Source organism: Phyllostomus hastatus, unplaced genomic scaffold (genome assembly GCF_019186645.2).
Source record: "Phyllostomus hastatus isolate PE091 unplaced genomic scaffold, TTU_PhHast_1.1 phas_contig_2201, whole genome shotgun sequence".
NCBI classification, from domain to species: Eukaryota; Metazoa; Chordata; class Mammalia; order Chiroptera; family Phyllostomidae; genus Phyllostomus; species Phyllostomus hastatus.
In genome coordinates, this window is record NW_025333753.1 from 92,343 (window position 1) to 107,077 (window position 14,735).

At 47.1% G+C, this 14,735-nt stretch overlaps 2 gene segments (V, D, J or C); both read right to left on the reverse strand.

Annotated features, from left to right (window-relative positions):
* Nucleotides 1–1,769: 1,769 nt before the first annotated feature.
* Nucleotides 1,770–2,312, reverse strand: LOC123817870. The segment is given in 2 exon segments: nucleotides 1,770–2,137; nucleotides 2,230–2,312. Coding segments are annotated over 2 exon segments (414 nt in total).
* A 10,877-nt stretch (nucleotides 2,313–13,189) lies between these two features.
* Nucleotides 13,190–13,728, reverse strand: LOC123817868. The segment is given in 2 exon segments: nucleotides 13,190–13,506; nucleotides 13,611–13,728. Coding segments are annotated over 2 exon segments (363 nt in total).
* Nucleotides 13,729–14,735: the final 1,007 nt, after the last annotated feature.

The following is a 14,735-nucleotide window of genomic DNA, read 5'->3' on the forward strand; positions in this document are numbered from 1 at the left end:
AGGGCCCTTTTCCTGGAACTAGAGCATGAATGGGTGTCTGCATCTAGGGCTACCTGTCCTCCAGGGCTGTATACACTTGTCAAATCAGAGTCCTCCCCCGAGTGGAAAAGCTTGTTTGTCACCTGTGATGTGGTCAGCTAAAGTGAGTCAGGTTAACTTAGAACTGTCACAGACAACTGCTGATAAAGTCTGTGTTAGGCCCGGGACCACTATTGTGGAGGCACAGGGTCCCTGTTCTGTCCTATCTGTTATCAGGGAAACTTCATCTGTCCTATCTGTTATGAAGAGGCTAAACTCACTGGGGACCTTAGGTCTGCTTCCCTGAAATGCATCCCCAGAAACCAGAACATGACCATCTGACTCCAGGACAGAAGCCCACATGTGAGACACAGTAAAAACAAACAAACAAACAAACAAACAAACACAACTCTGTGTATATTCCTGGAGCATTCACATCCCCTAAGCAAGCAGAAGGGGATCACCAAAATGTAAGGGACACTTGGTGCTCCAGTCTCCCCAACCCCCGCCAGGCTCCAAAGGGACAAATTATCCCCTCACCCCTGTGCTGTCCAACCAGGATGGTGGGCCCAAATATCCAGTCCAGGCTCCATTCCTTTGCAATACTACAGGACTAGGGCTGGATGAACCTAGCAATTCAGCAGGTGTGTGTGGGTCCCTGCCCATGTGCACAGGGTGAGCAACAGGGATCTCTTTTCTGAAGCCACACAGTCGAGACTCCCAGTGGTTCTCTGCCCACAGTCCTTCTAGAGACTAAAGGGTCCCTGAAAGTCATTACTGGGTGAACCAATCAGTCCCTTCCTCCAGTCTGGGACTGTTGCAGGGACCCTACAGCAGCCAGAAATCCTGGTCTTGTAACAGTGTGTTCACTCCCTCCTTGGGATGCTGTGCTCAGAGTCTCCCAAGTGGACCTAATCATCACAAATTCCCATCACCAGATGCTATGTGGGCTCCCATTCCATCTCTGTTGCTGTGGATTGGGGACCCCTGCATGGGCTGAGATCCCACAGTCCCAGGGTGAGGGAGCTCCAGGATGCAATATCCATTGGACTGTCCAGTCATTGCACCTTCAGGAGGGGTCTCACCCTCTCCTTCTCTCATTCCATCTCTTTCCCTGTTCTTGTTTATAAAGTTTCAGACCAGCTACCCCTCAACTGCTTTTTCAAGTTGATTGCCCTGACTTGAGTACGTGGATGGAACTTCAAGCTTTCTAGTCAACTAGTGCTTCTTTAACACGAAATCCAATCTTTTTAACAAGGGTAGACTTTCTATTTATCTGTGTTCTTCCACTTGGAAGGACAGGGGACCATGAAAAAATGACATCCAGTAGATTACATTTCTGTCATATATGACTGACCTCATTGCGTCAAATATCTATGAAACAGAATTTGCATCTCACCTGTCTGCACCACAATCAAGGATGTGGGTCTTGTTAGGCACAGGTGACAACCACAAGGCTCCCAGGCTGAATCCCACCCCCCACCTTGTTTAATTCTGGACCGGCACCTTGTTTCTACCTGGAGGCAGCACTGAGCTCCCTGGCCCTAGTTAAGGAATAGTTACATTCACAAAGTCCTAAAATTACATTTGGCACTTTGAAGGCAACTGTGACGTGGATGTGGTCTCTGTTGAAAATGAGTTTGAGACCCCTGTTCTAAGTATAGAAGAGAAAGGAAAGCAGGGCTGTGAGCCCATGGGAGGCAGAAGGAAACACCGTCTACCCATGCTTTCCTGTTCTACACATGTGGGGCTCAGCTGACACCCACCCAGGTTCTTGTACAGGAGGCCCCTGGGATGTGTCTCTGTGCCCTCCGTGCACAGTAATATGTGGCTGTGTCTTCAGGGCCCATGCTGGTCATTGTGAGAACCACCTGGTTTTTGGAGGTGTCCTTGGAGATGGTGAGCCTGCTCCTCAGAGATGGGTTGTAATACTTATCATCATCCCACCAAACATTTGTGAGCCACTCCAGTGCCTTCCCAGGGGGCTGACGGATCCAGCCAACACCCATACCACTAGTGCTCAGTGAGAACCCAGAGAAGGAACAGGTCAGTGTGAGGGTCTCAGAGGGTCTCACCACCCCAGGGCCAGACTCCTGCAGGGTGACCTGAGATAGAGCCCCTGTGGAGAGAGGACAAGAAGAGGTGAAGGCAGTTAAGGAGGAAAACAGGAGTCTTTTCTTCCCTGAGGATGTCCCTGACTGGATCACTCACAGGAAGGGAAGGTCAGCAGCAGGAGAGTAGACCACAGCATGTCCATGGTGGGCACAGGAGTCACTGCCACAGGCCCAGTTCCCTGCTTTTCAACCCAGCGAGGGAGGGGCTGGGTGAGATTTGCATTCGCTCCCATGGTCTTGACCCCTCAGGGACTCAGGGCTCTGCAGTAGGGGAGCCAGTCTATGCTGGAGGAGCAGTGAAACATGAGCTCTTGGCTCCCCATCTGCTTGTCCTGAGGACACTGCCATTCAGGGCCAGGACCTTCAGGGCACAAAGCCTTCAGAAGGGCCCTGTGCTGTGGAGCAGACAAGGCAGTGAGGCCCCATCTAGCAAACAGCACCCTTTCCTGGGGGCTCCTCCAGGGCCCTTGCCCTGTGCATCCTGTCCTGGAGCGGTGGGTTTAGAGAACTAGACAAGTGCAGAGGGGTGAGCCTGGGCTAGACAATAGTTTGGCAGTGGAACCCTCTGCACTATTAGTGGGAATGAGAATTGGTGCAGCTGCTAAGGAAGACAATATTGAAGTTTTTCCAAAAATTAAAAACAGAGCTGACTTATGACACAGTTATCCTGTGCCTTGGTGTTTCCAAAGTGAACAAAATCAGTCTCTCCAAAAGTTGTCTATAGTCCCATTTTTATTTAAGCATTGTATATAACAGCCAAGACATGGATGAAGTAAGTATATGTGATGGAATATTATTCACCATGAAAAGAAGATAGGCCTGCCATTAGTGACAACATAAATAGACCTTGAGGGCACTATGGCAGAGTAAGTAAGAGAGATGCAGAAAGACAAATATTGTGTTATCTTACTTGTATGTGAAATCTTTTTTAAAAGATTTAATTTATTTATTTTAGAGAGGGAAGGGAGGGAGAGAGAGGGAGAGAGAGAGAGAGGGAGAGAGAGAGGGAGAGAGAGAGAGAGAGAGAGAGAGAGAGAGAGAGAGAGAGAGAGAGAGAGAGAGAGAGAGAGGGAGAGAGAGACATCAATGTGCGGTTGCTGGGGGTCATGGCCTGCAACACAGGCATGCACCCTGACTGGGAATTGAACCTGCGGCACTTTGGTTTACAGCCCACACTCAATACACTGAGCTATGCCAGCCAGAGTTTGGAATCTTTAAAGTTATTAAGGAGATCCTATTTGTGGTTTTCTGAGGTGGTGGATGGGCAATGGGAGAATCGGATGATGATGATCTTAAGGGACAAATTTCCACTTGTAAATGAGCAAGTCTGGGGATATAACGGGCAATGTGAAAAAAAGGGAAATCTCGTCAGATGATTCAACATGGATGGGCCTTGAGGACTTTATGATGAAATAAATAAGACAGTTGCAAAAGATACCCCTGCATGATTGCACTTATGCACAGTGTCTGTCTAGAGTAGTCAAGTGTATGGAAACAGGAAATAGCATGGTGGTTCCAGAGCTGGAGGAGGGGAAGGTGACATGTGTATAAAGTGTCAGGTTTTGCAAAATGGAAGTGTTCTGTAATATATTCTGTCTATGTGAGTGTACTTGACAATATTGAAGTGTATAGTTCAGATAGCTAAGATGGTACTTTTGTATTTTTTACCAGAATTAACAATTTTAAAATATATAAAACTAGATACTGCCATTATTATGTTTTTCCCACAGGATCTAATTTGTGAGACCTGACCACACTATGAAACAGGTCAGTCCCATCTCAGACACCACCACCATGCTGCATTTACACTACTGTGTGGTCAAGTTTCTGTGTCTGTCCTCATTTGCCTTTGCTCCTTTGCTAGTAAAAGCAGAGATTGCAGCAGAGAGGGAGAAATGCATAGAGACACTGGGCATAATGTACATAGTGTACTGATGGTGTACCTCCCTGACAGTATAAAGATTATTAGGAAACAAAAAGTTATAGATAGAAATGGAAGTTTAGTGTGGCCAAATGCGGTTATGAAATAAAGCAATTATACCTTTGAGTCTTGGCACAGGAGTCAGTGGTGATGTTTGCTCTTCTGTTACCCGGTGATTAAATGTGAGTTGGGATAAGCTTTTTGAATAAGCCCCTGAAAGCATTTGGGCATTATGTGTAAATTTGCTCATACTCAGATTTTTGCAGTTATAGATTTACTTATTAATTCTCAGTATTTCAGCACTTCCAAAATCATAATTTTATTTGTGATGATTGCTACTGTAGGGGGTAAGTTGAAAACAGACACTAGTTAAAGTCATCAGTTACGTACATACTGTAACAATTGTCCAAGGGAAACTTCTACCCTGGGCATTTCTTTGGCCTGGCCATTCAAATGCTGAGAACACCTTGACACATTTTATAGAAAACAATGTGCAATGACATGAACAGTTTTGCATCACAGCTCAAGTGTGAATGCATGTTTTTTTTTTCAAAAACAAGTATGTGTCAGTGTGCGTGGCTGTGTGTGACCATGGGTTGCTGTGTGTGTGAATGTGTGTGACTCTGTGTGCAGCTCTGTGTGACTGTGGATTTGGTTTTGTATTACCTTGTGTGATAATGTTGTGTGAGGCTGTGTGTGGCTGTGCATGTCACTGTGTGTACCTGTGTGTGACTGACTGTGTGTGCCTGACTATGGTGTGACTTCAATGACTATGCATGTGCCTCTGTGTGTTCTGCTCAAGTACTAAGAGAACAGGATGGACACTATTCACCCTATGCTAGCAGATACGTTCACTCTGTGCACATTTTGTTATGTACTGAAGAGGTCAACATAAACTTTACTTAAGATTATAACACAGACATCTGTGTCTCTCTAGAAGAGGTTCTGAATAAACATGTCCCCTAGTGAACATCATGATCATGGATGGGGCCTGTTGACATCAGTGCCATGAGTCAAGGTCCCTTGGCCTGCTCCTAGGATCCAGCACACTCCCAGTGCAAATCCTACCTGCAGAGAAGCTTGAAGTCCTTGCATCAGGAAGACATCTCGAAGGAGTTTGAGGAGGCACACCCCAGTCCTCAGAGTCCCATGTCCCCACGGTGGTGTTAGGGCTGTTTCCTGCAGGAGAGAGGGGCTCCTCTTAAGGGTGGAAGTGGGGGAACCCATGTTTGGAGCACTGAGCTGACAGACCTTTCCAGTGTCCATATGGCCCCTGAGATGACTGGTGAGGTCCACTACCCCTTTACCTGATCAGGCCTGTCAACAGATGGTGGGCCCCTGGGATCTGGGATGAGGACAGGAAGGTGCACAGAGAGTCAGACATTGTGTGTAACCATGTCCACCTGAAAGATGGGCACAGAGCAGGGCACACAGAAAAGTCATCACCAAGATGCCTGTGGAGCTTAGAGTCATGGGAGAAAATATAAACACACACACACACACACACACACACACACACACACACACACACACACCATGAAAGGCATGTATACTAAGATGTGCCATCAGGCACATTTTTCAGCAGGTGTGCATTTTGTTGAAAATTAGGACATGCTGTAAAGAAACCTTAAACTTCCACCCTTCCAAAAAGGCACAGCAATATTAGGACTATAAAAACAGTTAGAAACACACATGAACTTACATATGAAAGCATACATGAATGCACACAGTGTACACACACTAACACATAAAATTGCACACGCATGGGAAGCACAGAGTGACACTCACCCACACACAGACACACATTAACAGGAATCCTGTTCCCAGCCTCCATCTTTACCTGCTCACCAGAAGAGCCTATAGCATCCGTGTGTCCTGAGTGCCCCCTACAGTTCAGCCCCATCCGGAATCCCTCAAAGGGACATTGGTGTCTGACTTGGCAGTGCCTTGCCAGCTCTGTGCGGTACAGGTACAGTAACCCATGGCTGTGTCCACACTGGTCACAAAATTCAGTTTCATGGAGAGCTGGAACTGGAATATGACTCTGGGGTCAACATTCTGCTCTGTTAGGAAAGTTAGGGTGTGCACTAACCCTGAATCCCATGTGCCCCATCCCCACAGCCCCTCTCAGAGGTTCACTAGCCCTTAGCTTGACTCACGCACCTCCAGGGGGATAGGACATTTGGGGCAAAGAGAACACTTTGAATAAGAGATGTCCCACCTCTCTGCCTCCTTACACATATTACCTAAGACACTCAAAGCCAGTTTCTATGAAGGAGGAGATATCCCTGAGCATGTTTTGTCCATGACACACTCTTGACCTAATGCTCACACCCAGCTGACAGAGAGGTAAACACAGACATCCTGGTGGGCTGCTCTCTCCATTGGGGATGGTTCCCATTGACATTGGGTAGGTCCTTGTTCTGTGAGCTGTGGGAGACTCATAAAAGAGATTACTTCATACATGTCCACACAGAGAACACAACACACACAATCACAAACACATGTGCAAACAAGTTAACAAGTGTGCACACACATTAACTTGTGTGCACTCCCGTACAACTCCCATCACCCATGGAAGGAAGCATTTTTTCATGCTCCTGAGGTGCAGCTGAGATCATGGACTTCAACCTGGATCATGGACTGAACCTGGACACTGAGAAACATTCAGATTCATGATGCTGAGACTAGAGAGTGTTCTCTTATATGACAGGACTCTGCAGATGTGATTACATTAGGGATGACTCAGTAAAATGTGCTGACATCAAGAGATTATCCTGAATGCTATGGTTGGGGCATAAATGCAATCACGTGTCCTTTTTAATAGGGAACTAAAGAAAATCAAAGTAAAAATACTGTGAGTGATAAAAGCAGATGTTAGGGTGGGTCTCCACATCCACCCAGTAAATGAGGAGCAAGAGGGTAATATGTGGAAGAGATAAGAGACCTGAGGGCTGGAGGTCCTGGGGGATGATCACGACCCCAGTGGGAAAGGTGTAGCTTTCAGAAGGAAGGAGGCACGTGAGGACATTCTGTGCATGTTGGGCTGGGGACAGAGAGCCTGAGCTCAGCACACAGGGCGCTGGACAACACTTGATTCCTCTTTGTGGAAAACGTTTCCAACAATGGGGATGGCAAGAGCACTCAGGATGGTTCACTGTCAAGAAAGAACAAGGAGGCAGAGCCTGGTGAAGGAAAAGTACCCAGGTGCAGAGGGGATCTCATCTGCAAACAGACAATATCACTTCTTCCTTTGCCTTATGCACTGAGGATGTGAGAAACCAGAGTCACAAAGAAGGAGAAAGTGTCCCTGGATGAGCCTGAGGACTTTGAGAAGAAACCCCTGCTCCCAAGAGGAAGCGCCTTTCTTCCCCACAAAGGCCCACCCCTTCCCCTGGGGCTGTTCTATTTTTAAGTCTCAGGAGGGCCCATGGTGTCTTTATTGCTCTCTAATCACAGCACCTCATCTCTTCCAGCCAGGTATGTGTCTGCGATATCACTGACTTCCCCCCACTGTGTCTTTCACAGTAATCCACAGCCGTGTCCTCAGCTCTCAGGCTGCTCAGCTCCATGTAGACTGTGCTTGTGAATTTGCCTGCAGTCATGCTAACTCTGCCCTTGAATTTTGGCATCTAGGTTGTGTTACCAGTGCTAGGGTAAATATACCCCAGCCACTCGAGGCCTTGTCCTAGGGATTTTGCACCAGTACCTCCAGTATTTGCTGAATTTGTATCCAGAAACCTTGCAGGAGACCTTCGCTGAGGCCCCAGACTTCCTCACCTCAGCTCCAGACTGGACCTGCTGCACCTGGGAGTGGACACCTGTGGAGAGGAGACAGAATATTATAGAAATGTCCCTTGACTGTCCCTGGTACCCTCATAAACACAGGGACTGGGGATCCTCTTACCTGTGGCCACTGCCACCAGGAAGAGGGCTTTCCATGTCCGGTTTATGGTGCGGGGCTGTGCCATCAGGACACCTCTGGGGGAGGATGTGGCTGTGTATGATGCTCTCAGGGCCCAGGCACACTCATACTCAACCTAGTCTTCCTCTTTCCTCTGCATGTTCATGAGGCCGAACGTTTCATAGCTGAAGTCCTGATCCCACCTGAGAGAAGTTGGAGGACACAGGGAGCACATTCAGTAGGAGTCTGATGGACCCAGGCCTAACCCCTGTGTGAGGATATGTGTCCCCTGCCAGGTCCCTGAGCTCTGTAAAGAAACAGCTCCTCCCCCTGAGAAACAATCCCACACAGGACATTGTGAACCCACCTGTGAGTGACACAGAGACACCTGGGAGAGTCTGGCCTTCACACCTGAATGCCTTATTACTGAGCCAGTATGTATCCAAAATTCTCCATTTAGTGAGTTAATAAAATAATCCTTGCCCAGCTCCTTACAAGTGAGACATAAAGAAGCCATAGTAATACTTATTGACTGTGGCTTTCATGTCTTATTGAGTTTGGTAAATGCTCTGGTGGAAGAGGGTATTTACAGCAGCTTCATGGCGAACTCTACTTTAGATGTTTTTATGGGAAGAGGAAGACACAGGACCTCAGAGGGAATTCCTCCCTGCTCCCTCTCCACCTGATCCTGAGAAAGCAGCCCTGACTCATGGGTCTTCCGCGCCCCCTGCTGCCCAGCCTGAGTCCTGCAGGGGAAGGTCCTCTTTCAGTTCAGAGGGCATGGGTATCTCATTGGCACTAGTTGAGAACTGAAGACAGTACCCTGCCTTCAGGGTGCTCCCACAGGGACGCCATGTGCTTTACCATCTCTAGACACATAACTGACCTTGCTAAACGCTGGTGACTCCGCAGGGAACCTCCAAACCAGGGCTCTACGAGCCACCAGGGAGCCCATTTTTGGAGCTTCCTGATGCACTGACTCAGTCAACACTTCTGAGTCTGGAAGTTCTCGGTGCCTTTGGAGGCCTCTGGTGTCCTCAGATTCCTCTGTTTGAAGGTCCCATCTGAGGACCCCTGATGAGGCCCTAATCCCACCATATTTACCAGGCTCCCTGGACCACAGCAGATGAAAATAAAGAGCTATCCCAGACACAGTCTTGCTGCTCCTGAGAGAAAAGGGGTGGCAATTCTCTCCAGTGAAGAATGCCCCAAGCTCTTCTGCAACACAGATTTTATTAAGGTTGGGAAGTGCAGGGGCATACAGCACACATGCACAATTATGAATCAATGTCCAACAGGATATAGTAATGAAAAACCAACAATATCTATAGATAACAGTGAAAGAAACACAGGAATCTTTTCAGGTTGGGGTGTGCCAGACACACAGGTTCCAGATGGCTGTAAAGGTGTATATCATGAAGTAGGGAGTTTCACTCCTCATGCCTTGAACTTAAGCATCTGGGTAAAGTAAAGCAGCAGGGCTTATCACTGAGTAGTGTTGGCTTCAGAGGTCAACCATGTACATTTCAGGCCTGATTCCCATGGGACCCTTAGTGTTAGAATCCAGTTACGCCTGCCACCTGCATTATGACCTGGTTTTCCAGGGAGACTTACCAGCCCTTTCAGAGCTTGCTCTCACAGGGCTACAATCTCCTAAACCACACAGAGTGGTCCCAAACAGTGTTAATTTCCTCAGTCTGCACTTTCTCTGTGAGACCCAGTATGATAAGGTCTCCCGTGAGGCCACATGCACCCTGTCCCGCTGACCTGTGTCCATCCCTCAAGCAATGCCACTCAGTCTTGTTCACTGTGGGTGTTGACATGTGCCCTCTAAAATGTACAAATTCCTCAATGGAATGCAAATATGTGTGATGAGATGGATTTCTGGAGGTCCTTGAAAAGGGCTTCAGCCAGAATCTGCACCATTCTCAGGTCATGACTGTAAATCCCAGGCACACACACCCTGGTCAAAGGTGCTAATCCTCTGTCTTCACTTACCCATGGAAGCACAAGCCAGGTCACAGAACCATGGGAGGCAGAGATGCTGTGGACCTGGGAGTGAGGTCCAGCACATCTCATGGGTCTGTGCTTCACACTCACCCTGCACCACACTGTCATACGCAGTGGTCCCCAGTGCCAGTCTGGAATGACCACTGACCAACAGCACCATGGAAGGGAGTGAAACACACTCCACCCCAGGACACAACTGACCTTGCTCTTGGTTCCCACTCAGGAGAAGCCCCGTGCCAACTCCACATCCAGAACTGAGGTTTGCACCTGCCTGATCTACCCTGGAGAGACAATGCCCCGAGAGAGACAGGAGCCAATGAAATGTGACTTGTGTGAGCAGAAGAGGGCAGAGCTCATCTTCTCTGTGTAACATCTGGGTGACTCTGAAACATGTGGATTAAGAGCACATATTTCAGTTCAACAAGAAGGATTTCCACCCACTTTTATTTTTCTAACCTTTAGACAAGAAAGTTCTATTTTATAAATATTCCTAAACAAAAATACCATTACATAATCTCCCTCTGATCTCTTCTGTGCCCATTAGACTGTACAAGATGTGATAAATATACAGTCCACCCTCTCAATCCAGTATGGACTCTGACATAAAGGTTGACATATGTAGTTCATTGAGACTTGGTTGCTTAGGGAAACCTGTTCCTCAGGCCCCCAGGACCAAGCTTACTGCATCCTATAGGAAAAGAGAAGGCAAGGTGATGTGGGGAGACTTGTCTTGTCCTACCTGCACACTCCTCCATGCCTCCTTCCTCAGCCCTGTGCACAGTGACAGTCTGTGAAGTGGAAATGTTCTGGGGCCACTTGTGATGAGTGTGAGCACAACTCATGATTCCCATACACCAGTCCTCACACATTTATCCTCTCATGTACACACAACATGTGTTTCAACACTTCATTTCAATTCCCTTCAACCAGGACTATGAAGATGGTATGGAGACACAGTCAGTCCAGATGAAGTGGTGCATTTTGCTCACTGTCAGATCCTATGGGAAGAAAACTGTCTCTCTCAACAGGAGAAAATGTAGGTCAACTGTCTGTGTGGTGCTATGTCTGCACTGAATTATTTTCCCAGACATTGAGCAGTGGCACTGGCCACAGGGTCTGTGAGGCACAAAGCAGAGAAAGCATCTGTTCCTTTTAGGACTCACTCACAGCCTCCTTGGATCACAAGAGATGGCTGGACCTGCTCATGGTAAGACATGGGGGCCATCCCCCAAGGGCATGAGTCTGATGGCCAGCTGCTGTCTCTGTTACTGGCAGATGACACAGTGGATTGCGGCACTTGGCTACTCTGTGGGTGTCAAGAGGAAATATGTGGGCTTGAGCCTATCACACCTTGCACAAGCTCCCCATGCAAATTCACCACAGGGCCCCAGGTGGCCACTTCAACAGGGGCACCAGGAAATCCCTTGATGGCTCCTGTGTCCTGGGGGTTTCTTCCAATGGGCTATGGCAGGCCTTACTACATGTGCTCCTTATACAACAGGGTATTCTGTAATCTCAGGCACCATATGGCCATCTTTATAGTAACTAGGTTTCCACTACCATCCTCTTGACCTATGGCCAGGGCACTGGGTAAGACCCATGTGTTCCTCACACCCAGGCACGGTGACTGTTCATGCCAATCAGGGAAAACAGCATGTGATCCAGCTGACTGAGCTGATTTGCTCTTACCTTGTGTCCCAGTACATTCCATCACTTACAGTGTTGTGGCCTTCCACACAAGAGCCTTTCCATCCATTTAAACATGTCACCTGTAAAACAAGCAGCAGCTTTTATAGATTTATTTATTTATTTATTTATTTATTTGTGTATGTACATATATATGCATACATGTATGTATGCATGACACATGTATGCATTTTTAAGGAGAGGGGGAGGGAAGGAGAAAGAGATGGACAGAAATGTCAATGTGTGGTTGCTTCTCACATGTCCCTCACCAGGGATCTTGCCTGCAAGCCAGACATGTGTCCTGACTGGGGATCGAGATAGTAACCCTTTGGTTTTCAGGCTGATGTTCAATCCACCAAGCCAAATCAGCCAGGGCAAACAAGCAGCATTGTGATGATCATTTGGGAGATGTGCAAGAACCAGTAGCCATGTGACAACAGGAAGCAACAGAGTCCCGTGTTCTCCAGGGTCAGTCATGGAGGAAGAGATCTCCCAGATCAAGAACATGAAAAAGCTGCCCCTTGCACTCATCACGTGGTATGCCCCAGTGCAAATCATTCCCATTTTAATACAGAGCCACTGTAGTGACAGATGTCCTTGAGTAAGTGCTTGCCTTTCTGCCCAGGACTGGGTGAATGTTTTAGGTTCCAAATTACTTTATGTTCTTCAGTCATAAGGAACTGTTCATGCTTGCTAGTATTCTCTACAGGGCATTCCTGCACCCCCGCATTGGGGAGTTTCTCTTCTAAAATCAAGCACTTTCTAAGAGTGGACTCATGCACCATCTTCACACAGTCCAATCTACATAAGGCAAAGTGTAGATACATACTCAGTAATGTCCGAATGTGGACATTAGTGGCCAAACACACTGATAAAGACATCAGAGATGAGAATTCAGACACCACTGGTCATTACTCAGGCTTCTTTTTAAAGGTGGTCTTCTCTGGGGTTAGTCATGAAGGAGCTGTGTTGATGTTTCACCTCTCAGCTCTTTGTCCTCCAAATCCAGCAGCCTGAATGGTACTGACTTCTCACTTAGTTCCAGGGACAGACATGAGCATCTATTTTGTTTTCAGTCTCAGTGGATTGTGACAGGCAGCTCCTAACTGTGATCACTGAGAAAGTGCCATTTCCACAGGACCTTGGGCCTGTACTGGATTTATGAAACATGTATCAGTTATGTGGGCTCCCATGTCATGTAAGTCACTGCATGTTTATCCTGTATGCTGATCTTGCCATTATCATGTATTATCACACTTGGGACCTGCATCAAGCAAGCATCCTTATAGCAAATTTTCACCCTAATATATTGAATCAACTAAGTCTCTTTTTCATTTCAATAAAGGAATTCACAAACTTCCTCACATGAAAGTAAATTGCCACTGATGATTGTCCAAGATCAAAATGTAGAAAAATCATTTTCAAGATCACTCACTGTGTGTCTTGGGTGCCCCCTGGTGTCAGGAGCACACCCTGCATCTCAGCCCTTCTTTCTCCCAAGGGAAGGTTTTTATCTGTGCTCACAGTGACTTCCTCTCACTGTGCATCTCTTGCACAGTAATAAACGGCTGTGTCCTCAGTTTTCAGGCTGTTCATTTGCAGGTATAGCATGCTTTTGCCATTGTCTCTTGAGGTGGTGAATCGACCCTTCACAGAGTTGGCGTAGTATGCATTGCCACCATTATAACTAATGAGTGAGACCCACTCCAGCCCCTTCCCTGGAGGCTGACGGACCCAGTGCATGTTGTAGCTACTAAAGGTGAATCCAGAAGCTACACAGGAGAGTCTCAGAGACCCCCCAGGCTGCACTAAGCCTCCCCCAGACTCCACCAGCTGCACATCACACTGGACACCTGCAAACACAAAGTAACCCCTGTCAGGTAACTGTCACATTCTCATCCTTCCACTCAATCATATCATCACACATACCCAGTGTATGCCATTCTCCATAATTTGCCTCTTAAAACTGCAACTAGGAAAACCCAGCTGAGCCCAAACTCCATGGTGAGTGGCCTGTGTCTTGTCCTGAGAAGAAGGGGCTGGGGACACCTGGGATTCCTGTGCTGGGCTCCTGTCCCAGAGCTCAGGGTTAGGGCTGGGCTGCTTTTCATGAGAAGAGCATCCCTATTTACATGTCCTCCTGCTATATAGGGGGTTCTGGGTTACAAAAGTGACATGAAGGACAATGCCCCAGTGTGTGAGTTGTCTCAGGTCATCTGTCTGCTGGGAATTATTCCCCAGCCTTGGAAATTTGGTTCAGTTTGCTGGAAAGTTGACTTGTTACCAAGAGGTTGAGGGTCTGATCCCAGGTCTGGGCACATTTGATCCTGGTCAGGATGGCGACAGGAAGTACCAATCTCTCTCTCCCTCTCTCTCTCTCTTCCTTTTTCCTCTATTTTTTTCTAAATGAAATGAAAACATATGTCTACTGTTGGAGATAAAATTAATAACATAAGAAATAAAATAGTCCGTACATTTGGACCTGTACCCTCCCCACTGAGCTAATTGCTCCAGGAGACAGGTATGTGACCTATAAGAGTAAAGTGTCATGAATGGAGAGGGATGTAAAATGAGAGATGCCTTTGAGAGTCACCAGCAATGAACACACAAAGAGAATTCCACCCTCACAAACATAGGGAGAAGTAAAAGTACAGGAGTTTTGTGTTCAGGAGACGGGAAATTCCATCAGTTACCATTTCCTCTACAAATCAAGCAGAGTATGAAGTAGAACAGGTTGTGACCCTAGAGTTTGTGGACCTTGTGTTGAAGGGGAGTGTGTGTTTGTGTGTGTGTGTGTGGGTGTGTGTGTAGACTGGGAGACAGAAGTGTGAACTTTACTGCAAAGCAGATTGTGCTCCTGGGTCATGTCCCTTCATTGAATATGCAGCAGTCTTACTGAGTCATATTTTGTTTTTATTGTCTAAACTCTGTGGTAAAATGGTTCTAACATTAGGGACACTGAGGAAACTCGGTCATGAGTAGATCTTCTTAGGTACAAATGGAGGTAGACATTGTGAAGTAAGTATGATAAAGTTATAGGCATTTCATTATGAAAAACTTGATGCCAATCACATATATAAAA